General features: G+C 46.1%; 2 protein-coding genes across 15 annotated transcripts in view; both read right to left on the bottom strand.

The window, feature by feature from the left end:
- Nucleotides 1-475: 475 nt before the first annotated feature.
- LOC133159390 (C-type mannose receptor 2-like) lies at nucleotides 476-16,012 on the bottom strand. The gene is made up of 50 exons (XM_061286345.1): nucleotides 15,573-16,012; nucleotides 14,068-14,279; nucleotides 13,902-13,998; nucleotides 13,622-13,786; nucleotides 13,503-13,559; nucleotides 13,270-13,422; nucleotides 13,094-13,179; nucleotides 12,656-12,779; nucleotides 12,543-12,593; nucleotides 12,305-12,472; nucleotides 12,066-12,173; nucleotides 11,881-11,991; nucleotides 10,960-11,174; nucleotides 10,780-10,889; nucleotides 10,501-10,622; nucleotides 10,376-10,432; nucleotides 10,140-10,295; nucleotides 9,986-10,062; nucleotides 9,367-9,490; nucleotides 9,238-9,285; nucleotides 8,981-9,148; nucleotides 8,771-8,887; nucleotides 8,580-8,696; nucleotides 8,103-8,326; nucleotides 7,870-8,033; nucleotides 7,675-7,796; nucleotides 7,550-7,606; nucleotides 7,313-7,468; nucleotides 7,134-7,222; nucleotides 6,633-6,753; nucleotides 6,508-6,552; nucleotides 6,262-6,429; nucleotides 6,013-6,132; nucleotides 5,806-5,928; nucleotides 5,715-5,744; nucleotides 5,490-5,633; nucleotides 5,256-5,402; nucleotides 4,868-5,002; nucleotides 4,641-4,798; nucleotides 4,447-4,570; nucleotides 4,319-4,373; nucleotides 4,173-4,239; nucleotides 3,750-3,883; nucleotides 3,636-3,679; nucleotides 3,390-3,563; nucleotides 3,157-3,302; nucleotides 2,927-3,085; nucleotides 2,661-2,749; nucleotides 2,409-2,580; nucleotides 476-1,883 (listed from the first exon to the last, which is right to left on the bottom strand). Exons 1-50 carry the CDS (start codon nucleotides 15,637-15,639, stop codon nucleotides 1,728-1,730), a joined length of 6,033 nt encoding a protein of 2,010 aa, XP_061142329.1. The 5' UTR covers nucleotides 15,640-16,012; the 3' UTR covers nucleotides 476-1,727.
- Nucleotides 16,013-17,328: 1,316 nt separating this feature from the next.
- Nucleotides 17,329-23,835, bottom strand: part of mycbp2 (MYC binding protein 2) — a 50,876-nt gene continuing 44,369 nt past the window's right edge. For all 14 annotated transcript variants that reach the window (XM_061287903.1, XM_061287914.1, XM_061287911.1 and 11 more), the window contains 14 exons: nucleotides 23,506-23,772; nucleotides 23,134-23,417; nucleotides 22,875-22,971; nucleotides 22,674-22,793; nucleotides 22,487-22,588; nucleotides 21,922-22,050; nucleotides 21,701-21,833; nucleotides 21,188-21,291; nucleotides 20,612-20,800; nucleotides 19,655-19,762; nucleotides 19,365-19,574; nucleotides 19,195-19,302; nucleotides 18,384-18,549; nucleotides 17,329-18,226 (listed from right to left, as the gene is read on the bottom strand). In XM_061287903.1, coding sequence (XP_061143887.1) covers nucleotides 18,111-18,226; nucleotides 18,384-18,549; nucleotides 19,195-19,302; nucleotides 19,365-19,574; nucleotides 19,655-19,762; nucleotides 20,612-20,800; nucleotides 21,188-21,291; nucleotides 21,701-21,833; nucleotides 21,922-22,050; nucleotides 22,487-22,588; nucleotides 22,674-22,793; nucleotides 22,875-22,971; nucleotides 23,134-23,417; nucleotides 23,506-23,772 — 2,133 coding nt within the window. In that variant the 3' untranslated portion in view covers nucleotides 17,329-18,110. The remainder of the gene's footprint in view (nucleotides 18,227-18,383; nucleotides 18,550-19,194; nucleotides 19,303-19,364; nucleotides 19,575-19,654; nucleotides 19,763-20,611; nucleotides 20,801-21,187; nucleotides 21,292-21,700; nucleotides 21,834-21,921; nucleotides 22,051-22,486; nucleotides 22,589-22,673; nucleotides 22,794-22,874; nucleotides 22,972-23,133; nucleotides 23,418-23,505; nucleotides 23,773-23,835) is intronic.

Raw genomic sequence — 23,835 nt, 5'->3', positions numbered from 1 at the left:
GACTCTCCACGCTCGAACTTTAAAAAGCCTGCTGGGAATTAAAAAGAAAACAATTAAGGATTTTAAAGTGGCGTTTGGGAGGAAGTGATTCAATGTCCAACCTGAGCCAGTAGATGACACTAGAGTGGAAAAATAGCTGCGTTTTAAAATACAGTAATCCCTCGTTTATCGCGGATAATTGGTTCCAAAAACCACCCACTACAAGTGAAATCCGCGAAGTAGGGTCACCAACGAGAAGTACTGGGCAGGCTAACGAGTTAGCGGAAAGATGCTAATTCGCGATCGTACTAACACGCGAAAATGGACTTCTAAAGGAATGTAAACAAACATTTGGAGCATAGACACGTTTCCTCAATTTATTTATTTTGACTTTTAAATATAAACAAATCTGCGATGTAGTGAAGCTGCGATAAACGAAACGCGAAGTAGCAAGGAATCAAGGACACGGCTCATTGAGGCATTGTCTTTTTAGCATGCACTTTTATTGAATATATTGACAAGAAAATCACTACACTGGCTTTTGTCATCAAGAAAGAAAAAAAATACTCGTTGAAACAGGACTCTCGACTAGTTAGTTCTCCAAGCATCATCGCCAGATCTCCCTTCACACATACACCATTAACTCTTATTCCGCTTTTCCTCTTTTTTGACGTGCTACACATTATTCATCCGATTCACCCCATTCCCATTTCAACATATTTCAAATATTCATGTCATGGGTGCTTTTCATTCCAAAAAATGTTTTTGCAAAATTCACAAATAGCAACATTTTCCCCCCTCATTCCAAATGGCACATTCGACATTTCACATTTACATCGTTCCAGTTTGGCATTGCACATTCATGGACGGGAGGACTTTAAATATTCCCAAGCAAGGTTTCATAAATGTCATGTTTCAAATTTCTCACGTTTTCGCTTCGTATTTTCCTGCTTCCCGTTTTTCTCATCTGTTTTATTTCCTAGCTTACCATGTTTTCTCGCCGACCATTTTTTCCTCGCTTACTGCTCGCTTACTGCTCGCTTATCGTTTTTCTCACGTTTTCGCTCTGTATTTTCCTGCTTCCCGTTTTTTTCTCGCTTAGTGCGCGCTTACCGTTTTTCTCACCTACGTTTTAGTATTTTCTAGCTTACCATTTTTTCTCGCCTACCGTTTTTTCCTGGCTTACTGCTCGCTTACCATTTTTCTTACGTTTTCGCTTAGTATTTACCGCTTTTTTATCGCTTAACGCTCGCTTATGTTTTTCTCACCTCGCTTATCGTACTGCTTTTCTCGTTGACCGTTCTCGCTTACCGTTTTTTTTCTCGCTTATCGTTTTTCTCGCTAACCGTTTTTCTCACTTGTCATTATTTCTCACCTTTTCACATCATTCGCTAGCATTCCCCATTCCCAAGTTTCTGCAGAATTTGCATTTTCTTATCATTACTCATCATACTATCAGTCAAAAGGGTCTCTTGATCGGGCCAGGAAAACTATCTTAACTGCAAATGCTGCGCATTTCAATGCAATAAACAAAGCCAGGATCCGCAAAGGTTATTAATAAGAAAAAAAAATCAAGCATGGAAGTCTGGCTTTTTCTAATAGCCAATTAAACTAAGATTAAATATTCGATTAAACTATAAAGTGGTTATTTTTGTACAATTATTCCACAAACCATCTATGGCTGGTGGAAAAGGCTGTGCCAAAAACAATTTGACGACGTCCGTCCTCAAATTTTAGCACAGGCTGTTCTAAGCGGAGCTTTGCTTGATGTCCTTGATGGACACGTGACCCCACACGATCATCTGCGTGATGCTTTGTAGATTGGCCTCTCGGTATTTGTAAGTCACCTCGTCGAGGTCGTTGATTGTGATCAGGAAATGATCCTCGGCGCACTTGATGGCAACCTGAGCGACAACAGGACACATTGCATGTGATGAACTTGAACGGCATGGCGGTGAGCAAAGACGGAAGATGTGACATTTTCGGGGGACTTGTGGGCAAGTCTGCTAGCGATTGGAAGAAAATTCATGCTATTGTGGACATTTCTGAGTCGCATCACGAGGGGTGGGAAGGTTCGAACAATTCTTTTTGACTGACATTTCCATTCCATACGTTTTGTAGTTTGGGGAAGAAAATCACTCCAACCTTCGGCTCGGTGCTCTTCAACCAGTAAATGGTCGCTTCCCATAGGAAACACTCAATTGTTTATTAAGATCGAAGTATGTTTAGGGAGGTTCTACCAGATGGAATAGATTTTGACAGCCACAGTTGTATGAATACGCCTTGCACATATGAACAAACAATGGAGCGACAATTAGATACAATTAATTAACTGGCACCAAACAAAGGTAAGGAAAATTCCACACAAAAGTTGGGAAACCCCGAAACTGTAAGGCGGAAGTGCGAGTGTGTGCAGAAATTCATGTCACCTTGACTTCTTGTCCGGGTCCAGAGCTTTGTGTGGGATGCTCCTCTCTTTTGTCCCAAGTTGTGCTCACTTTGGAGTACAGCCAAATCTTCTTGGTCACAAAGTTTAACTTGAGGAACAGCGCGACCATGTTGTCGGTTTCGTTGTCAGGCACAAACAGGTTGATTTTAAACCTGCAACACAGATGTACAACTGTGTGTTCGCGGTATTAGCATTCTTGTGCCCGTGCGGCAGTGGGTGATTGTCCTCGTACCAATCCGCCAGTTTATTTGCTCGTCCTGTGATGGTGATGACGTCGTTCACACGGAGACCTCCCTTCAGCTCGACAGTTGATCCAGCAACCTGCATGTAATCAAAACATAACTGGGCAAAACATCTTCCCATGCGAATGCTAAGATCTCACACTGAAATAAAATGGTGTGGAAATCTGTCCTTTCAACCTGTCCAGAAACATGGGAGGATAACAAAAAAATGCTCAACACTATTTATGCAGAGAGAGGGAAAAAAAAATCAACTCACTACATTCGCTGACTTGGTGAGATTGTTTCTGTGCCAGAGTATGCTGTCACCAGAATGGCTCTCCTCTGCCTTCACTGAGGTGAATGCATAATGCGCTTTGGGCATCTTGCACATGAAGCTGTTGGGTAGCTCGCAGCTCATCTGCTTCCATTTTCCAGTCTGAAAGATGAGCAAGATGGGTTTTAGTGGATCGTGCGGATGTTTTCGCGAGTGCTCAATTGGCCACGTACCATTTGCGACATCGCCACGCAGTCCTTCTCCGAGTTTTTGGGTTCTTCTGGGGCCCAGTTGGTGAAAGTCACCTCGTGGTGGTCCGACCACTCAAACATGCCGAGTACACTCAGGTCATTCAGTCCGGTCCACATGTCGCTGGTGTCTGCAGAGGACAAAGGCGAGCAGATCTCTCACCCAGCGTTCAGGTATTCCGTCTATCGAGTAGTTTCTACAAAGACTGTTTGCGCACCGAGGTCGGAGGCCTTTTTGACCCACTTCTCCTCCACCTCCGAAAGGATGGACACCAGATTGGCACCCAATTTCATGCAGACAGTTTGAGCATCAGCCCAATTCTTCTTGTCCTCAAAAGCTTTGTAGCAGAAGCCCGCAAACTCCTCCCAGGACTCATCCAAGCATCTCGGCTCTGCAGGTGACATCCCGTGCGAGGTTAGTAGTGGTTGAACACTTAACATGGAAAAATGCTCCGTGAACTCACCTCGGTCTGCAAACGTGAAGGCTTTATCCGTCGAGTCAGCACTCCTGCAGGTTGTAAACGTGACAATGAGCTGGGCCTCTTATTGATACTTTGCCATAAACGTTGGCCACTCACTTGAGGGAGGTGATCCCGTTCTGGGTGGAGCCAGCAAAGCCGTTCTTTGCCACGGCCTTCATCACAATGCAGTCTCCTCCGATGTCGTTACGAATGACGCCGGCGTGAATAGCGGCCATGCAGACGCTTGAGTCCTGCACTCACATCAAGTCAAGAACTCAACTGGCAGCTCACGGTTAGGGAGGATTTGACCCCTTGCTCTCCCCCTTGCATGTCAGGGCACAATTTTGATCATATGGGTACTGCGCATGCTGCCGTTCTGCCCGTCTAAAATAATGTAGCCTTCCTGATTGGTGTGTGGAAATGACAAACTAATTTGGACCTTGGAAATGTAAAAGAAAATCCCATTTGAAATGTAAGTTCCTCTTTGAAATGTTTATTTTTGGCAAGAGCCAGTGCCTCTCCAGTCCAAGCGTCACGTACCTCATTGTAGACCAAGGTCCCTGTGACATTGTGTTGGGAGTCGGCACACTTGGGTGGGCAGTGGAACCTGCAGAAGGCATGGAAGGACGAGCAAATTAACGACAGGCGCTCACCGCCGTGGAAACGCCGTGGCAAGTGCGACTCACGTCATTGCCTTGGTCAAGTGGAGGCTGTTGAACGTGCTGTCACAGGTCATCGCATCTGTCAGACAAAAGGTGACGTCAAAAGATAGGTTGTATGTTTTTCCCGGCAGCGGAGGGAGAGACCCGCTTACCGTCACGTGCGCATCCCAAGAGGTCGAAACTGAGGCCGAAGTCAACGCTGCTCTCCAGCGGCAGGATGCGGACGTACTGAGCGGACAACGGCGAGCCAAACTGGTGGTCCCCCCCTCTGGTAAACTAGAAATGGCACTCTCGTTTGTAATGGCAAGTTTGGACAGCCCGGTTGGCGTCAGGTGGACTGGCTCACCTTTTCGTCCGGGTGTTCAGTCCAGCTTTTGCCATCAACACTCGTCTTCATCGCAAAGACGACGCAGGACCTTTGGTTAGCGTGAGGACAGCCCTGGGTGACGATCCCAGTCACCTTTCTCACATGACCAAGGTTCACCTGGATCCAGCTGGTGGAGGCTGCAGGACACAAGTTCCCTCAGGACACCAAACTGCCAGCGCCGAAGTAGCCGTCAGTTGTCTACGTACCATCTTGTGCCGGTCTCCAGCAGGAATAACTACTCCAGCGAGCTTTCTCGGGGCTGGCGTCGGTCATAGAGGAGGACGCTTCAAACGCTGAGTCGTCAATGCGCTTGTCCGCCTTGACCAAACTGTCAAGACACACTGAGGACAACCCAGAATCATGTTGCTGAAAGGCATACCTGATAACTGAATCATTGTATTGTATTGTTCTGGGCATTGCTAGGCGTCGTCGATTCACTAGGCCAATGGTTGCCAAGCTTTAATGGCGAGTGGACCCCTGAACCTTTTAGTCGTCGCATCAACGTCCGTAGCAGAACAGACCATTCAATGGTGTCGTCATACCCCAACTCTGGTTGGGAGATACCACATTAGACAACGGAGACGTGAAGCCCACCTTTCCGTTCACAGCTGTAGACCATGTGCAGGTATTTGGAGACTGCAGGACAGTTGTCGACCCCCTCGAAAGGGTCAGCAAGACAATATTGACGGTTGTCACATTTTCGCCTGTAGTGAGGGAGGGCTCCTTGGACAACGCAAGTCTCTGGAAGTCACAAGGCCGAGCGGAAGCTTATTTGGTCGGAGCAAAATGCAACGCAGCGGCGACGACATCGCTTATGTCCTGTCTTACCATTTTTTCCGCTCCCAGTTGGACAAACACTGCCATTCCTCCGTCCGTAGAAGGCCGACTGGATGCGGATGACGCTTTGACCATCACTCTGGCAAAAGAGCTCGACGTGCTTCTTCTGGTCGCACACAAGAATCTCCCGAAAACCTGCGAACGCAACATTGTTGTCTTTTGTCCATCTCCCATCTTTTTGACGTCAACATTCAGGATTCGGGGAGACTGACTTACCGTCATGGTGTGGAGGTTCCGGTTTCTGTCCTGCAAGGCAAAAGCCAAAGATGGGCATCAAAACCAATAGTGACCAGGAGTCACATCTTACCTCTTGCTCTTTTCTTGCACATGTAGCTGCTCCTCTTCTGGCAGTTGTCAAATTTCCATTTTCCCAGTTTACGTTTAGTGGGAAGGTAAAGGCAGTTTTCCCCAGAGGGGTTACTAGGGCTCTCTGTAAGGAGACGGCAGATGCTAAGCGCTCCTCTCCATTGCTCCAGACCGTCGGCAACAAATATTGGACGGCATTTGGACCAACCTGTGGTCCAGTGGGTGTAACGAACGGGAGACCCGTCAGCCCACTTGATGCCCTCTTGAGTGATGTCGCTTTTGGTGGCCAACCACCAAGAAGTAATGTTTCGATAACCGCCGGACAGACCTTTGGATCAAACATGAATAAGATGACACCAGCGAATGTCTTTAAGCTTATACGTATCATGGTTATAAATCCGTTTGACATTATCGCAAGGTTCTCAACCAACAGTCCCGATCGAGCCCGTAAGCCTACCTTGTATGAAGATCTGCTCCGCGTAGTTGGTGATGCTGAGCAGGTCGCCTCCAAGACGGAGGCAGTCGTCTTGCGCCTCCTGCCAGGTCTTGCGGGACTTGCTGTTGATTAGGTAACAGAAGTTGTCGTAGGGGTTCTCCACCCACGAGCCGCACTTTTCGGTCCAGTCTGAAAGCGAGACCCGTGTCACTTCAGGGCAAGTGGCGACCGACCGACCACCTGTCGGCTGCATGGTAGGACGCCCACCTGGTCCCCATGATGGCAGATTAGAGAGATCCTCTCGAACCTTGGCTGCAAGAACGCAAGGGGGATCAAATATGAGAGAGCAGCGAGAGGTTAAAGGGCAAAGTGAGCTGTAGTGACTTTTGGACCTTTTTCGCAGACGAATGGTTGCTTTTTAGTGCAGGGCCACTCGTGAAATTCTCCCAAAGCTGACAGAGCAACGCAGTCACCACGTCCTAAAGACTTTCCCCCCTTCAGCGTGAAGTTCTTCTGCGGACGACAGGGCGGATGCCGCTTGAGTGCGTTTGGTGTTGCAACTTTTTTCCAAACATTAAGAATTCTTTTTTCTCATTACTCCATTTATAACATCTACTCTTCCAGTTAAATTTCAGTGTTCCCATTTTATTCTCAGACTGTCCATCTGTAAAATTCTGCACTTTTATATGACCAGACAAACTTATGACTGTATTTTATTCAAGCTTGTCTATTTTTCTTAAAATCAATTTGTGTTTGTGGCCCAGCCCCCTTTGAAACTTTACAAATATTCTTTCTGCTCTTGCAACATTGTGACCAAGCCAACTTTGGTTTTCTCCTATGTCATTCTGGATACATGCCAACATTTTAGACTGCTGTGTCGACGTTTCGCTTACTGCAGGCGCCTTGCTCCAGGAAAATGTCTTGTCTTTGTTCCTCTTGAGTCCCATGAAAGGCCAATATCTTCTATTATCTTGCACGTGAGCTTGAGGAAAGCAGAGCAAATGCTAGTTGCAAAGATGCTGAGAAGCATTGCGGGACGATCGCGTGATCATCAGTTTGTCTTGGCGCTCACCAGCCAAGAATTTTAATTCGTCCTCTGAGTCTATGCTGGCCAAGTGACCATTCTGTGACATGCAAAACTCCTCAGCAAACTGCCAATCCTTACGTCTCCACTCAAAATGATAGCAAGAGTCGTCGAACAGGAAGTCACCGGGGTCACAGGAGGAAGCTGAAGCCAAACAAACAAACTTGGATTGGAAAGGCACGGCGGGACGATGCAGGAGTAAAAACAAGGGTGACAGCGACTCACTCTCCACTCGATCGTAACCAAAGTCTTTGAAGGAACACGACTGACCCTTCGGGCAGTCTGCAGAAAGACCACACCATTGAAATGTCCCTTTCGACATCAACATGACAACTCCCGAGCAGGCTTACCGTTCAGCGGGCGCTCGCACATGAAGGCCAACGAGGATCCGCACGAGCCGTGTCGCCACTTTCCTGGCTGACTCTCGATCAACGCGCCTTGGTTGACGTACGCGCAGGACTCTTTGTCGGAGCTGTCGGGACAAGTCGTGAAAAGCATCTTACAAAAAGGATAAATTGGAGGTTCTTTTCTTGCTCTCTTTTAACAAGAGCCTTTTTTCCCCATTTTGGAAACGGGCCCCAAAACCTTGCCTAACATTCAAGACGTGACGTGAATCCCAGTTGGAGTAGGTCACCGTCACACGGGCATCCGACCAAGTCAGCTTGTTTCGCGCCTTGTCATCATGCCGACACCAAGCCTCTTCGCAGTTCTGCAGAGACCAATCCCGATTGTCAATCGCATACCAGTCGAGAACCAACAACCGTCGTTTCCGTCTCACCAGATTGGAGAGTCCGATCCAGAAGGGGTTCTCGTCCATTTGCTTCTTCACAAAGGCCTCCTCGTCCGAAGAGGCGATGGAGACCAGGTCACCGCCCTCCCAGACGCAGTCGTACCGGGCCCCCACCCAACCGTTGGGGGTTGCCATCTTCTTGTAGCAACTGGAGCGGTGAGGACTCCACCCCTTCTCACATGCTGATTCAGGATTGGCTGAGGACACCATGACTATGCAGTTACATAGAATTGCAGAAATACAGAATTATCCACACGTAATGAATGGCATTCCTGCCACCATTTTGTGGAAACTAACATTTCAGTAAGCAAGCACATGCAGTGTAAGTTATTGCCAATCGTGTCAACTGCGGGGCCGACAAAGAAATGCCTGCCTACTACTATTGTGGGACTTCAGAAGAAGCCTTCCTTAATACTTGACATCTGATGACACAACTCTAAGAATAAGACAAATATCAAATCATGCCTTTTCCTCTTCTCTTGCAGATGTAGCTGCTTTCTTTTTTGCAATCGGCAAATTCCCAGCGGCCGTTGACAGTGAGCAAGGAAAGGCAGCTTCCACCGGGGCCTTCTCCAGCGATGCCTGGAAGGAGACGACAGATGCTAAGCACTCGTCCATTTTGTCGCGGACAAATATTCGCTGGGTTATAGGCAGACCTGTTTTCAGGTTTTTGTAAGTGGACATCGATCCGTCAATCCACTCGATGCCGTCAGTGATATTGGCATGGGAGCCCAACCACAAAGAGGGACTGGTCAGTGGAAGTGCGTACAGACCTTTGGATCAAAGTTAAACAATGGTGTAGCTGCGTTGTTTCTTCTTGCGGCATAAACTCTGCGAGCCTCCATCGTGTCCTCCGGGCAGCTTACCTTGTATGAAGTTCTGCTCGTACGAGTTGGTGATGCTGAGCAGGTCGCCTCCGAGGCCGAGGCAGTCGTCTCGCGCCTCCTGCCAGGTCTTGCGGGACTTGTAATTGGGCAGGTAGCAAAAGTCGTTGGACGGGTTGTCCATCCACCAGCCGCACTTTTCGCTCCCGCCTGCAGGCGAGACCCGTGTCACTTGAGGGCAAAAGCAAAGTGGCGACTGACCGACCGACCACGTGTCGGCTGGGGGGTGGGACGCCCACCTGGTCCCCGTGTTGATGGCAGATCAGGGAGAGCCTCTCGAACCTTGGCTGCAAGAAGGCAAGGGGGGGGATCAGATATGAGAATAACGACAGGTTAAAGGGCAAAGTGAGCTGTGGTGACTTGCGAACCTTTTTTGCAGATAGATGGCTGCTCTTTAGTGCAGGACCACTCATCAACTTGTCCAGAAGCTGACAGAGCAAAGCACTCATCGGATACTTTCGATTTTTTTCCCATCAACTGCGTGTCGTTGTACTGCGGACGAAACGGCGGATACCACTTGAGTGTGTTTTGTGTTGCGCTTGCTCGAATGAGTCCTTTGTTTCCATTGTGTTGTAGCATTTCAACTTTCTTCTGGGGAAATCACAACTTCCAGCGTTTCAGTGAAAACTTTGCAAACTGGGACATCATGTCATCCCGTTTTATTCTCCGGAATTCCGTCAAATTCTGTACTTTGGAAAGACCGATTCTTTTTTTTTTTTCATACTGGGACCAGTTTCGTCATGTCATCCCGTTTTATTCGCCCACAAAACGGGTTCCTTTTTTTTTCTTTTTTTTAACTCATTTAAGTTGTCTTGTTAATTTTAAAACCATTCTAAAGGAGAAACGGAAACTTTGTTCCTCAAATGTTCCAGCTTATATACCATACTTAAAAAGCATTTTTCTATTCTTGCTATATGACTACAATTCCAATCTTTGGCCTTCGGGTAAAGGCAAACTTCTTTAGACTGCAGTCAATTTTTTACTTACTGTTGGTTTTCCGTCAAACCACTTGTTTTCCTTCTTCCTCAGTCCCACAAAAGGCTGAAATCCTTCTCGCATGTGAGCTTGAGGAAAGCGGAACAAGCGCTTCAGCACAAAAAGAGCATCCACTTGTTGGTTGACAGTTGGTCTTAGCGCTCACCTGCCAAGAAATTGCCTTCGTCCACTGAGAGGACACTGGTCAGGTGACCTTGGCGTTCTCTGCAAAACCTCTCGGCGGCCCACTGCACCTTCTTCATCCCCTCGAAATGATAACAAGAATCGTCGAACAGGAAGTCGAAGGGGTCGCAGTAAGAAGCTGAAGCCACAAACAAATTTGGATTTGAAAAGCACGGCGGGACAGTGCAAGAGTTAAAAACAAGCGTGGCAGCCACTCACTCTCCACTCGATTGTAACGGAAGTCTTTGAAGGCACACGGCCAGCCCTCTGGGCAGTCTGCAGAAAGACCGCGCGATTGAAATGTTCCTTTCGACATCGCCACGACAACTCCTGAGCAGACTTACCGTTCAGTGGGCGCTCGCACATGAAGGCCAACGATGATCCGCACGAGCCGTGTCGCCACTTTCCTGGCTGATTGTCGCGGTGCACGCCTTGGTTGACATACGCGCAAGACTCTTCGTCGGCGCTGTCGGGACAAGTCGTGAAAAGCATCTCAGTATTTCTTTTCTTGTTTTCTGATAAAAAATTGACAAAAGCCTTTTTTCCCCCCTCGTCACCATTTTGGAAAGGGGCTCCAAAACCTTGCCTGACAGTAAAAGGACGTAAAGACGTGACCTTTTTACCTTCCAACCTGACGAGAGTCCCAGTTGGAGTAGCTCGCCATCACGCGGACATCGGACCAAGTCAGCTTCTTTTGCTCCTTGTCATACCGACACCAAGCCTCGTCACATTTCTGCACAGACCAATCCCCGGTTGTCAGTGGCGTACCAGTAGAGAATCAACTGCTTGCGCTTCCGTCTCACCAGATTGGAGAGTCCGATCCAGAAGGGGTCGTGGTCGCCCATTTGCTCCTTCACGAAGGCTTCCTCGTCCGGTGAGGCGATGGAGACCAGGTCGCCGCCCTCCCAGATGCAGTCGTGCCGGGCCCCCAGCCAACCGTTGGGGGTCACCATCTTCTTGTAGCAACTGAAGCCCAAAGGGAGCCAGCCGTCGGCCAGATCACATGACTTCTGATCGACTGAGGAAACATTTGGGGGGATTGTAGTATATTTGTATTTCACAAATATTGCATGCTCCACTTTTTCAAGCTCATCTCTGTTGAGTGTGGGCCTCGGGACGCGAGTACTTTTAGCCCTCAAGAAACGCTGATGTACGAGTACAGAGAATAGAAATGGGTCAGCCGGCTCCGATCCAATTTAATCAGCAAGCAGTCTTGTTTCTGACCATTTCGGGGGATAGAAATGATACCGGCTGTCTGGGATCAGAGTTTTAACAATGAGTGGTTTGGTTTGTGATCCTTCAGGGTAGAGACTCAATTTAAAACGCACAGAGTCTGGAGGACACGGGAGGAACTTGGCATTTTTCTGGACGCGAGACATTTCAACATCTTGGAGGAATAAAATCTTTTTCCAATCAGCTGTTTTGTCAGTGATGTTTTTTTTCCTTCCCTGTGGCAGCCACGTTGTTCCCAAAGAACAACAGATCACCGAATACCATTTACCACAGGATTATCAACGTTTTGCCACAAATGTGGTGGAAAACAAGAAATTCAGACCAGCTGCAGTCTTAATTCCAGCTTTGCCAATTGCGTTAGCTCCATGACTGACAATTGACACGCTCACAAAGAGAAGCACGCTGATATATTTCATCGAGAAGACTTCAGAAGCCTTCTCAAATCTTAGCGTTTGACAACATCAGTGCGAATCGGCCAAGCGTCACGTTACCTCTTCTCTTGCAGATGTAGCTGCTTTCTTTTTTGCAATCGGCAAATTCCCAGCGGCCGTCGGCAGTGAGCAAGGAAAGGCAGCTTCCACCGGGGCCTTCTCCAGCGATGCCTGGAAGGAGACGACAGATGCTAAGCACATGTCCGTTTCGTCACCGACAAACATTCCCTGGGTTATAGGCCAACCTGCTTTCAGGTTTTTGTAGGTGAATGAGGATCCATCAGTCCACTTCCTGCCTTCAGTGATATTGGCATTGACGCCCAACCATAGAGAGGCACCGGTCAGCTGATGACCTTTGGATCAAGGTTAAACAACGATCAAGAGTTTCAACATCGTACAGGTGCGTGTGTAGCAACGTTGTTCTTTCTGGAGTCCACGCGGCATAAACTGTGCGAGCTACTATGGTGTCCTCCGGGCAGTTTACCTTGTATGAACTTCTGTTCATACGAGCTGGTGATGCTGAGTAGGTCGCCTCCGCGGCCGACGCAGTCGTCTCGCGCCTCCTGCCAGGTCTTGCGAGACTTGTGGTTGAGCAGGTAGGAGAAGTCGTTAAAGGGGTTGTCTACCCACACGTCCAGCTTTTTGCTCCGATCTGCAAGCGAGACCCGTGTCACTTGAGGGCCAACTGGCGACAAGAGCGCGACCACAGATGTGACACCCACCTGGCCTCAATGTTGATGGCGGAAGAGCAGTAACGGCCTCTCGAACCTTGGCTGCAAGAGGGATCAAGTATGAAAGCGTGAAAGGGCAAAGGGAGCTGTTGTGACTTCCAGACCTGATTGGCAGATGGTTACAAAGTTGTTAAGAGCCATGAATGTCTCAACTGATCCATCTGGATTCAGACCACCGCCGGAGCCACCCCATGTAGGTACTTTCCCGCCAACCCATGGGACGTCGGCCTGCCCACATGACGGAGGTGACTTGAGCGCATGATGACTTTTCCTTTCCTTTTTTTTGCTCTTGTCAATTATAATTCTAATTTCCATCAAACTGCAGCTTTGTCCTTGTTCCAGCGTATTTTCTGGAAAATATTTCTTCCTAGCTGTTCTAGTAATATTGTGGCCATTACGGTCAAAAGTTTGACTTTGTTTTTTCTTTCTCTTCCTGCTTAAATGACACTTTGTATCTCACTTTTTACATTTTGCATTTCAGTACGACATCTTCATTCTGGACAAATGACAACTTTTTTGGTCACTCTTAACATTTCACTTACCGTAGATGTTCCGTCAGTATAATAAAACTGTTTATTTTTCATGAAGATTCCCAACCAACCATGGTCATGTCCTCGTCTCATGTGAGCTTGAGAAAAGCAAAACAAGCGCTAGTTGCAAAGATGCTGGTGAGCATTGCGGGATGATCGCGGGAATGTCGGTTTGTCTTGGCGCTCACCACCCAAGAATTTGCCTTTTTCTGCTGAGTGGACGCTGGCCATGTGACTATTCCGTCCCTCGCAGAATTTCCTAGCGTTCCAAAATTCCATCTTCCCCCCAAAATGATAGCAAGAGTCATCGTACAACATGTCGCCGGGGTCGCAGGAAGAAGCTGAAGCCACAAACAAATTTGGATTTGAAAAGCACGGCGAGACAGTGCAAGAGTTAAAAACAAGCGTGGCAGCCACTCACACTCCACTCGATCGTAACCGAAGTCTTTAAAGGCGCACGGCCAGCCATCCGGGCAGTCTGCAGAAAGACCACACGATTGAAATGTTCCTATCGACATGACAACTCCTGAGCAGGCTTACCGTACGGCGAGCGCTCGCACATATATGGCAAGGATGATCTGCATGAGCTGTGTCGCCACTTTCCTGGTTGACTGTCTCTGTGCACGCCTTGGTTGACGTACGCACAGGACTCGATGTTGGAGCTGTCGGGAGAAGTGAAAAACTCGCAGTATTTTTTCTTGCTTTCTGATGAAAAATTGACAAGCTTTTTTTTTCCCTTCGTTACATGTGCGCTTTCCCATTTTGGAAAGGGGCTCCAAAACCATGCCTGACAGTAAAAAGACTTGCCTTCCAACCTGACGCCAGTCCCAGTTGGAGTAGCTCACCGTCACACGGGCATCCGACCAAGTCAGCTTGTTTTGCGCCTTATCATACCGACACCAAGCCTCATCGCAGTTCTGCAGAGACCAATCCCGGTTGTCAATCGCGTACCAGTAGAGAATCAACTGCTTGCGCTTGCGTCTCACCAGATTGGAGAGTCCGATCCAGAAGCGGTCATCGTCGCCCATTTGCTTCTTCACAAAGTCTTCCTCGTCCAATGAGGCGATGGAGACCAGGTCGCCCCCCTCCCAGACGCAGTCGTATCGAGCCCCCAGCCAACCGTTGGCGATCGTCATCTTCTTGTAGCAACTGGAGCCAAAAGGGACCCAGCCTTCCTCACACGTTGAGCCCGGATCAGCTGAGGACACATTTGAGACTTGTATGAGCTACTGGCATAACTGTCCTGTCAGCAGCGTCTTGGCATTTGTATCGGGTTTTGACTCAAAAGACAAGTAGTAAATTGGATATTTTTGTAACCAGCATTTATTCCAGTGCATGTTTCTCCATTTGCACTTACTTTCCCGTGTTATTTTTTCAGATTTTTAAAGTCCTAAAAGACATTCAAATGCAAATAACACACTTAATACACTTCACTGCCAGTGACGAAATGAAAATGGATCACCTGTGTGGTAGATTCTCTTCGGTGATCAGCTGGTCTTCAAAAGCAAACGGTGAAAAAGGTGGCTGGCTCGGGGAAGGAAAACTTCTGTGACACACGGCTGGTTGGGAAAATATTTTATTCAACCGATGTCAGAGTGAAGTGTCTCTCGCCCTAGCAAAATGTACACTAATTTGTACACTTAGCCCACGAAAGCCAATAGCAAATACGCCCTCGTGTGGATGATTTATGTACTGCTCGCTGTGAGAAACTGAGCCCCACATTTATTGATGTTTCGCCCACGAAAGACAATAGCAAATACGCCCTCGTGTGGATGGTTTCTGTACTGCTCTCTGTAAAAAACTGAGCCCCACATTTATTGATGTTTCGCCCACGAAAGACAATAGCATATACGCCCTCGTGTGGATGGTTTCTGTACTGCTCTCTGTAAGAAACTGGGCCCCACGGGGGGGTGCGGGGGGGTTACCGGGTTACCTTTTGTGCTTCAAAGTGGTGACGTAGTCTTTACTTTTAGTTTGTCATAACGGATTCGCCGGTAACGTCATTTGCTCGTTAAACAAGAAATAAAATCAAAATCATCCAGGAACCTTTAATTAGTCATTGGTCACTTTAATTTTTATTCTATTAGTTTATTTATCATTCCTGAATGCAAAGGACCTAAAGGTACAACCACCTTAGAACCTTTGCATTCAGGACTGATGAGAGGCTTGCTCAATTTAGCACATTTGTTTTCTTATCTGTGAAGAATATCTATGGACACTTTGAAGTCTGAATTCTCATTTTGAAGTCTGAATTCCGACTTTATATTCTTATTTTAACTATAAAATGACAATTTTGACTTTAAAGTCTAAATTCTGACTTTAAAGTGAGAATTCTGACTTTAAAGTGAGAATTACCACTTTCTGACTTTAAAGTGAAGTGTTAAAGTGATCATTTATTTATTTATTTTAAATCTCTTGAAATCTCGCCAAAATTGTGCCAGCCCTAATCCTCTTCCGTACCAATCCAACTCCGAAATCGCAAATTACTCACTTGACGAAGTCCACGCGGCGCTCAACGCAAGAAGACGCAGAAGGTGCTCGGCCAGTGGTGTTCTCATTTCTCACGGCAGAGGCGATTCCACGCAAATAGTTTGCAAAACAATTCGATTCCAAAGCAAATGATGGACGGACTATACTAGTCACAAATGGCTAAAGTGTTCTGATACCACTAGGACGTCCGCCACCACGTGACGTCACAAGCTCCTAACACATGAGGTCACAAATAGCTCCGAACACGTGAGGTCACAAAATGTTCCGAACACATGACGTCACAGAAAGCTCCGAACACGTAACGTCACAAAAAGCTCCTATACGTTTGCACGCCTTTGAGTCGGCGAGGGTGGACGTGACGTCTCAGAGGCCTTTCACTCGCAACAAAACAAGACGGCAAATCATAAAAATAAAAAGGGGAGACAAGTTTCGTCACTTCCGGCTGCCAACAAACCTCTGATCATTGCCAAAGTGAGGCCTTGTCTTGTGTAAATGCATATGGCTCATTAGAAATGACTGTCAGGGATGGATCACCGAGGATAAAAACCCAATGAATGCACAACGGGATACGGTTAAAAAAAAAAAAAAACTTTTCCTTTTAGCATCAATCTACAATTGTGTTTAAACACAAATATTCTCATCACCTGGGTGCTATTCACACGGCCACTCAGAAGTATAAAAGCATTGGCGCTCATTGGAAACGTGGTCACCTTCATGGAAAACACGACCCTTTTTGTCCACCGCCATAATCAACAAAAACGGAATTCCGTCTAATGTGCCTTTAATCAGAAGGATAATTATTCTGCTAGGCTCGTGTTTAGAATAGAAAAAGAAAGAGGCTGAAGCAGCAAAGTTAGGAAAATGCAAAATTTTCATTCACAACCAAAAATCTTTGACCTCGACTCCACGATTGAAATCCATCTATTCCTTCCTAACTTGTTTAGCTAATGAACCACACGCGCTTGAATTTTGATGTCCCACTTTCATTTCATAAATTTTGAGATGGCCGACTGCATAAAAAAAGCAGAAGATTTTCGCTCAAATGGTATTGCTGATATCCTATCGGAAGCTGACAAAAACTTGCTGAGGAGCTCACTAAGGTGTCAAAAAAAAAGGGGGGGGGGCCCTCTTGACCTGAATTAATTAATCGTCCATAAAAATATATATATATATTTTTTGTGTGGCTTATTGGCCCGGTACCAAGTGACCCACGGACCGGTACTACTGATTTAAGGCTTTCTTATAAATGACAATGAATAAATTTGGACAAACAGACATCCTGGTTTATTACTAATCAACTCCATCAACCATAAATGACATGAATGTATTTTGCTACCTTCTCCATCAGTTGTAATTGCGCGCTCCTCGGAGGTAACAACAAACCCCAGTGAGATCGATGACAGCTGAGTGACGTAGTGGAACTGCTGTCATACGAAATGATGTACATGTGTAGTACTTTTCCCTTGTCAAAAGTCAGGCGAATGGGTCAATGTTCTGGGAAAACACCTGCTGTTTCATTTAAAAAAAAAAAAAAGAAAAAAAAAAGGCATTTTAAATATTGCGACAAGATTAATACAGGTGAACATTTGGTAAACTTACGACCTTGAACGAACTGTGACGAGAACGCAACATTCGCTGCCTTCACAAACACAATTGTTCGCCGCTATCACGGAAAATAATGTGAATCAGCCATATTTCCTCCACAGCCTCAATAACTGAAGAATAGATGTGACAATTAGAAGAGCAGGGCCATCGACTGTATAAAAATGTACAGTGGCTTTATTGACATACATTCCATAGTTTTTTTTTGTTTGTTTTGTTTTTTTAAACAGCTGCAAAACAGGAGGCACGCCCAGTATTGCACTTCATTAAAAGTTCTGGCTCAAAACATAACCCAGATTATATTAAACAAAAGTGAAGTGAAAAGTAGCAATTTTCAGAATACAGCTAATTTGAATAATAGCATTATATACAAGATTAGATAAATCGTACACTATTTTCCTTCTGAACAATATTCTCATAACAGTCTTACCCGACAACTTTTTTGTATGCACTTCATAGTTGAATACTGTACAAGATTACGAAAAATGTTTTACATACGACATTTTGAATGTATAATAATTGGGAAGCTGGAAATACGGCCTGTTCTTTTTTTTTTTTTTTTTTAAATAACCCAGATGAATTTCTTTCACCCGGGTGACCAGAAGTGTGCAACGCGGAGAGAAGCCGAGGGACTACGACGGCCGCATGCAAACACGCCACGTTATTTTCTTCTTTTGTTATGTATATATATATTTTAAGTCATTGTTTGTCTTATCCGCTCAGGTTCCGAAATGGAGCCCGGATACTGACGGGGTTAGTAGAACAGCAGAGGCTGTAGGCTCTCGGCTAGCCTGGGAATCTGCACATGTTTCCCCCAGGGAGGGGCCAAGCTTCACATGCTGAATGCACTTCAGCAGCCAGCCAACCAGCCAGCCGGCCAGCCAGCAGGCCAGAGATCACAGTGGACAATACCAGTTCCAAAGGGTGGAACTCTTGGTTAGAAGGTGTGCGCGTTCCTGCACACGCCACAGCCCAACGCAAACTCCTCCCCTGTTGGCGGGTGGACCACATGCAGAGGACATTCGGTTCCCTCCAGCTGCTTGCCTTTGGGTCCTGGGATAAAAATGAGCAGCGGGTTAAAAGCTCAAATTTTCAGTACAGGTTGTCCTCGGTTTCAGTTATTTTTTTAGCATGCATGTCCTCAGTTCTGGGCGACTCGACTTTAGCGGTTCTGTTTTTTGTGAACATCATTCGAAGAATTCCTGCTTACCTGCGGGGCAATGCGGCAACTCCTCTTTGGGGACACTAGTCATCCTTTGGAAGTCGTCATGGCAGGCGTTGCAGAAGTGCGTGGTGCCGAAGCAGAAAAACACGGCCACAGAGCAGCAGTAGCGACATTTGTACTCAAGGAAGTCTGTGCCGTGCTTGGCGCACATCTGGTAGGAGGTAATGGAGAACACACCTCAGCAACTTCGATATTCCCACTAAAGCAACACTGACTGTTATTTTCAGAAGATTGGAGGGAATGTTGATACACTGCAATGATTGTCAAGGTGAGGCTAGTGGTATGCGGGCTCCCTCTAGTTGTGCACCATTCGGTCTTAGGAAAAATCTTTTTATGGTCACTGCAATTGTACAATTCATTTCCTGTTAAATCTTAGAAATGACAATGTGGTCAAAACTCTTTCCATAGTTGAATATTTACAAAGTTAAAGTTTTGTTGGGTTAACGTTCCTTGGATATTTTTGCGGGAAATTTCAATGCTTAATTCTGTATGTACATGTGAATAAATTAAATGTTAACTGTCTTTTTGAATAGAAAGGAGACAGGAAAATATATTCTGCACTTTCAAAAGTTCCTGGCCCAACCTTCGACTTGAAACTTACCTGAACTGTTTTAAATTTGCCTTTGCCGTACAAAAAAAGTCACTTCATTCACCAGAAACAATAAAGAGCACTGGGGATTTTTGTTCCGCGCTTAACATCAAATGTATTTCTTCGTATATTATCCCAGTCACTTAGTATTTATAAAATGACATACTGCACTTCATGTGGGGCATGGTGCAGGTATCATTTACCCACCTGAGCTCTGGAGACATCAGAGCAGGCGCCGCAAATCAGCTCGCTGGGGTCATAATCGTCCCCTTGCCCCGCCTCGGCGTCGCAGCGGGCCTCTCCCCCAAAATAAGCCTGAAAATACCCACGTTAGCTCATACTGCTATCATTTAAACACGGTTTAGTTTAAAAACTACCTTCTTGCACTTGTAGCAGACGTAATAGGCGTATCTGTTCATGGCAAAGCCCGCCGGGTCGTTGTGGAAGCGCGCTCCCGGCGTGGTTATGGCCTCGCTCTTGTGTAGACCCTCGTACTCGAGTCTCATGAGTGCCTTTCGCCTCACGTCCTCATAGAGCTCCTTGATGGGATCCAGTAGGTCTTTGATCACTGAGTGGTTGATCTTGTTCTAAAGTTCAAACCATTTGAAAAGGTGGTTTCGCATGAGAATGGAAGAAAACAAAGGCTCACAGGAAATTTGGATCCGACCTTGCAAATGGGACACAACATGAAGCCAAACGTGATGCGAGGCCCAAGCCAGCGGTTCTCCAGAACACGTCGGGTGCATTGAAGGTGGAACACATGAGTGCAGTCCAGCTGGGGACAATGTAAAGAAAAAAAGAAGTCATGGGACAGCAGCTTAAAAAAAATTCTAGTAGACCCGTACCTGTGGATCTATCCTAACTGTACGAAGGTCACTTTTTATTACATTTATGGTTTTATTTATTTTTAACACAACTGCAGCAAGGGCATTTATTACAGAGGAGGCTTTATTTGTACAAATTGTTATCTTAACTGCTGAGGTAATTTAAGACTTTTACTGTTACCAAAGTTTCCTCAAAACTTTTAAATATGACTTGGGCAACAATCTGATAATTATTTTTATGAAGAGTTTATTTTCATATCTTTTCACAGCTGCAGAAATTACATTTATTGTAGAGGAGGCCTTTGTCAGTACAAATGCATTTTATAACTTTTTTAATTAGACATTGTTTTTTTTCTTAGAATATGGGCCTCTTCTTTACCTAGCAGTACATTTATTATTATTTATTAGGGGTCTAAAACGGCCACTAAAATAAATAGATAATATTTTTCCATTCGGTAGCTGGTGGAATTTATTTACTCAATGCCGATTGGAGGAATTGTTTTTTTTTTTTAAAATGGATGCCTTTATTTGGAAGACTTTGTTGGAATAATATGAAATCAATAAAGTTAGCCATATTCTATAGTCTGTCAAATGAATCAATCCACTTTAAAGTTACTGTATCAAAAGAGCCCCATATTCCCTTTCTTATCAGAAATAAAATAAATACAATATTAATATTACACATTCATTCTGTGATTTCGGTTTCTTTGTGTGTTGTGACATGTGGAGAGATTGACAATAAAGCTGACTTTGACTTTTCCTTAATGGAATCCATCGGGGCGGATGGACATACTCCTTACCTGTACAGCGGGAGCAGCAGAGAGTGCCTCAGTGAAGCAGATCATGCACATGTCGTCAGCATCTTGCTTTAAGCAGCCCGTGTTCTTGTCGCAGCCATGCAAACACGGGAGGCACGACTCCTCGTTTTTGACTCCACCGCACGGGTGCCCGCATGGGTGCGTCTTGCTGCACGCCAGTTTGGAGTATTCCTGTGGGGGATAAAAAAAAGAAAGTATGAAAAAGGAGGTTTTGAATGTAAATTCTGCTTCATCGAGGAACAAGGTACAACACATCACCACCGCATAACTAAAAGCTCAATTCATTTCCGTAATTCAATTCCAGAAGTGAAAGTTATCGTAGATGGACGACATGTACGTTCTATAATTTTGATGATTCCGCATCTACGTACTGCTTTGCCTGTGACTTTGCCTTGTTTACAAATGGGAGGAAACAGGGCAGTCCGACCAGAAATGAAAAACATCAGATGGGAGTGGAACAAATAAGTCGCAACATTGTGGAGTGATCACATTTCAGAGGGATGCTTCTCTATGCTGTCACTACTAAAGATCATTTTTTTCATCTCAAATACGGTTTACCTGACAATCGGGGTCAGAGCAGACACTTCCAACCGCCGACAGCTCGGTTCCATTCCTCGTTCCGCAGAACCTGCATGCATCCAAACTGCTGGATGCAGGCTTACCTGGAAACAAATGTCCAGGAAGGTTAGAGGGTAAAGTATCTATGCTGCCCATTGATTGGATGTGAGATTCCAGTTCTTTTCACAGATCTTTATTGAGCCAATTCTCCACAGTCAAAAAAAGGACTTTGAAAAGAATTTCAATAAAAAACGTATAGGCTTATAGCTTGGACAAATAAGGAATGACTAGAAAACGACACGCTGCTACGGGAAAGAGCGCATTTGTTTCCACGTAAAGCTAACCGGGATGTAACACGGGATTTACGGCCGATCATTTCAATCTAAGATGCGATAATACGTGACATCCGGGTAAAATTTTACAAAATAAAGCATGGTATTCCGGAATCATAAAATGAAGACAGCAGCAGTTACAGTATCCCAGTTGTGTGTTGCGTGCAGAGCGTCAAATCACCTGTATGTTCTCTGAACTCCACCATGGCCTTCATTGTTTTGGAGTCGGCCAGTGCCATAAGCCAGAAGAGCTTGGTCCTACCACAGCCTTCATGGAGGTCAACCTTGATGGCTTCTTCTTCCTCCTTGAACACCTGGCAAATACCATCATAAAAGTAATTTTAAAAAACACCAACTCATAGCATAAAAGAATAAATTTTCCCTAAAAAAGCCAATGCTGACCTGTCTCTGGTGAGAGCGCGTGCGTCGGTGCAGGTGGAGGAAGCGGTCGCAGTCGGTGCACAGGTTGCCACACACGTTGCACAGGATGATGGCTGCCGTTTCGCCGTCGTCATGGTTGTCGCACATTGGCTGGGGACGAGAGGAAAAAAGGTTGGCTGGCTCAGTGATTCTTTATTCATTTCCTGGGGTTATCGTCACATTTTGTCACACAGCTTCCTGTCAAGAGTTATTTATTGCATCCTAGATCGACAATGGCTCAACTAGTGTCGGAAGTGTTGTTTCTAATTTACCAAACAAATGAACATAAACACCAACAGAGAGTTTCTACACCCATGTTTGGGCAGGAATTTGAATTATTATTTGTAATTTAGTTGTTAGAGGAGCTATTTGTTTAACCCCCCACTCCCAACACCCGTAAAAAAAAAAAAAACCTGAATGGCATTCTGTCTGCGATAAAATATCATCTTTTACAGCCTATGCTCCAGACCCTTGGCAAAAAGTACATCAATTCAAATCTCGAATCTCTTTTTACAGCAAGTTTTTTTTCTTTTCATGTAACTCTAACCATCTGCTTCTGCTGTCCATCTTTGCCCATCCATCGACCAGAAGAAAGTCTGTCCACGTGGTCTTGATCCAGCACGCACAGAGAAGCTAGTGCCAGCCACAGCTAGGAAACATCAAGAAACAACACAAGACATTAATAAGAAAGGGAAAAACAAGTGGTCTTGAATGAAAGCCTACTAACGGCATACCCTCGTGGTGGCAATGCAGCGCACAGGTGAGCGAAACTCTTCCTCCATTTTGGTGAGCGCTATGATAGTCTCAGCGATTGCGTTTTTGGTGACGCGTGACCACGCGTCTGAAAGGTGACCCTATAAACAACAACCACGGTCACCTTACAGCGATCCCTTGGTGGAAATTGTGTGCACACAATTACAAAGGGAGGTGCGTACCCCTGCCATGTCTTTGACCAGTTTGATGATGATCTCTGCAATCTGAGGAGGGGTGGAGCCTTTCATCCACCAGTGGCTCTCCCCTCTCCGGATGTAGCTGAACACAATGACGATAAACAAACAAACAAATGACGCTTAGATGATAGAAATGGAGAATTTTTCAACGGCCAAGTTATCGGCTTGGTAGCAAGGCACGCTTTCACCAATGGATTGAAACCGGCAAGACCCACAATGTTTGTCCCACATGGGGCCAACCCACCTGGAGTTAAAGATCATCGGCAGAGTGACAGTGGTCACCCCTTTGCCGGCGGCCATGCCGGCAGTGCCAGATATTGTGGTCCCTTTGGCTTTCAGCTGCACCGTGAGCGCTTTGGCAATGCACCCCAAGAACATGTCCAAGATGCCCAGCTTGTTCCAGTCGCCTTTCTCCGTGGAGTGGATGATGTCGCTGATGTCCGCCGGTGGCAGAGACTTCACCCCGATGATGCTGGCGAGTCGCACCGGCGTCACCTCGGGGAGGACGCGTCGAAGCAATGATGTCACCTGGATAAGACACATACACATGACCTGGAATGTCACTGTGGTCACTGTTTTTTTTTTTCTCTACACATTACTGTTCAGGCTTGCTCACCTGTCTCTGCACTCGCGGCGAGGCGGTGTGCAGCAGCGAGAAAAGGTCCTGCATGAGCGTGAGCTGCTGCGCGAGGTACTGGCGCCCGACGTTGGAGCCGCTCAGCGCCAGGACCATGGACAGCAACTCAAAGCAGTAGGCGTCGGAGGAAGCATCATCATCACTGGGCTGCGAGTTGGCATTCTCCTTGCTGGAGATGGCGTGCTCCCACTCCTCTCTCACGCGCGTCGCCTCCATGCGAATGGCCTGGACGATGTGCGCGCACACCTTACAAAGAAAAAGAAAGAGGAAATGTTTTTTGATGTGGAATTTGATCCCGTGTTGATTGTG

The sequence above is a fragment of the Syngnathus typhle genome, linkage group LG9, assembly GCF_033458585.1.
Source record: "Syngnathus typhle isolate RoL2023-S1 ecotype Sweden linkage group LG9, RoL_Styp_1.0, whole genome shotgun sequence".
Taxonomy (NCBI): Eukaryota; Metazoa; Chordata; class Actinopteri; order Syngnathiformes; family Syngnathidae; genus Syngnathus; species Syngnathus typhle.
This window is presented reverse-complemented; position numbering and strand designations above follow the sequence as displayed.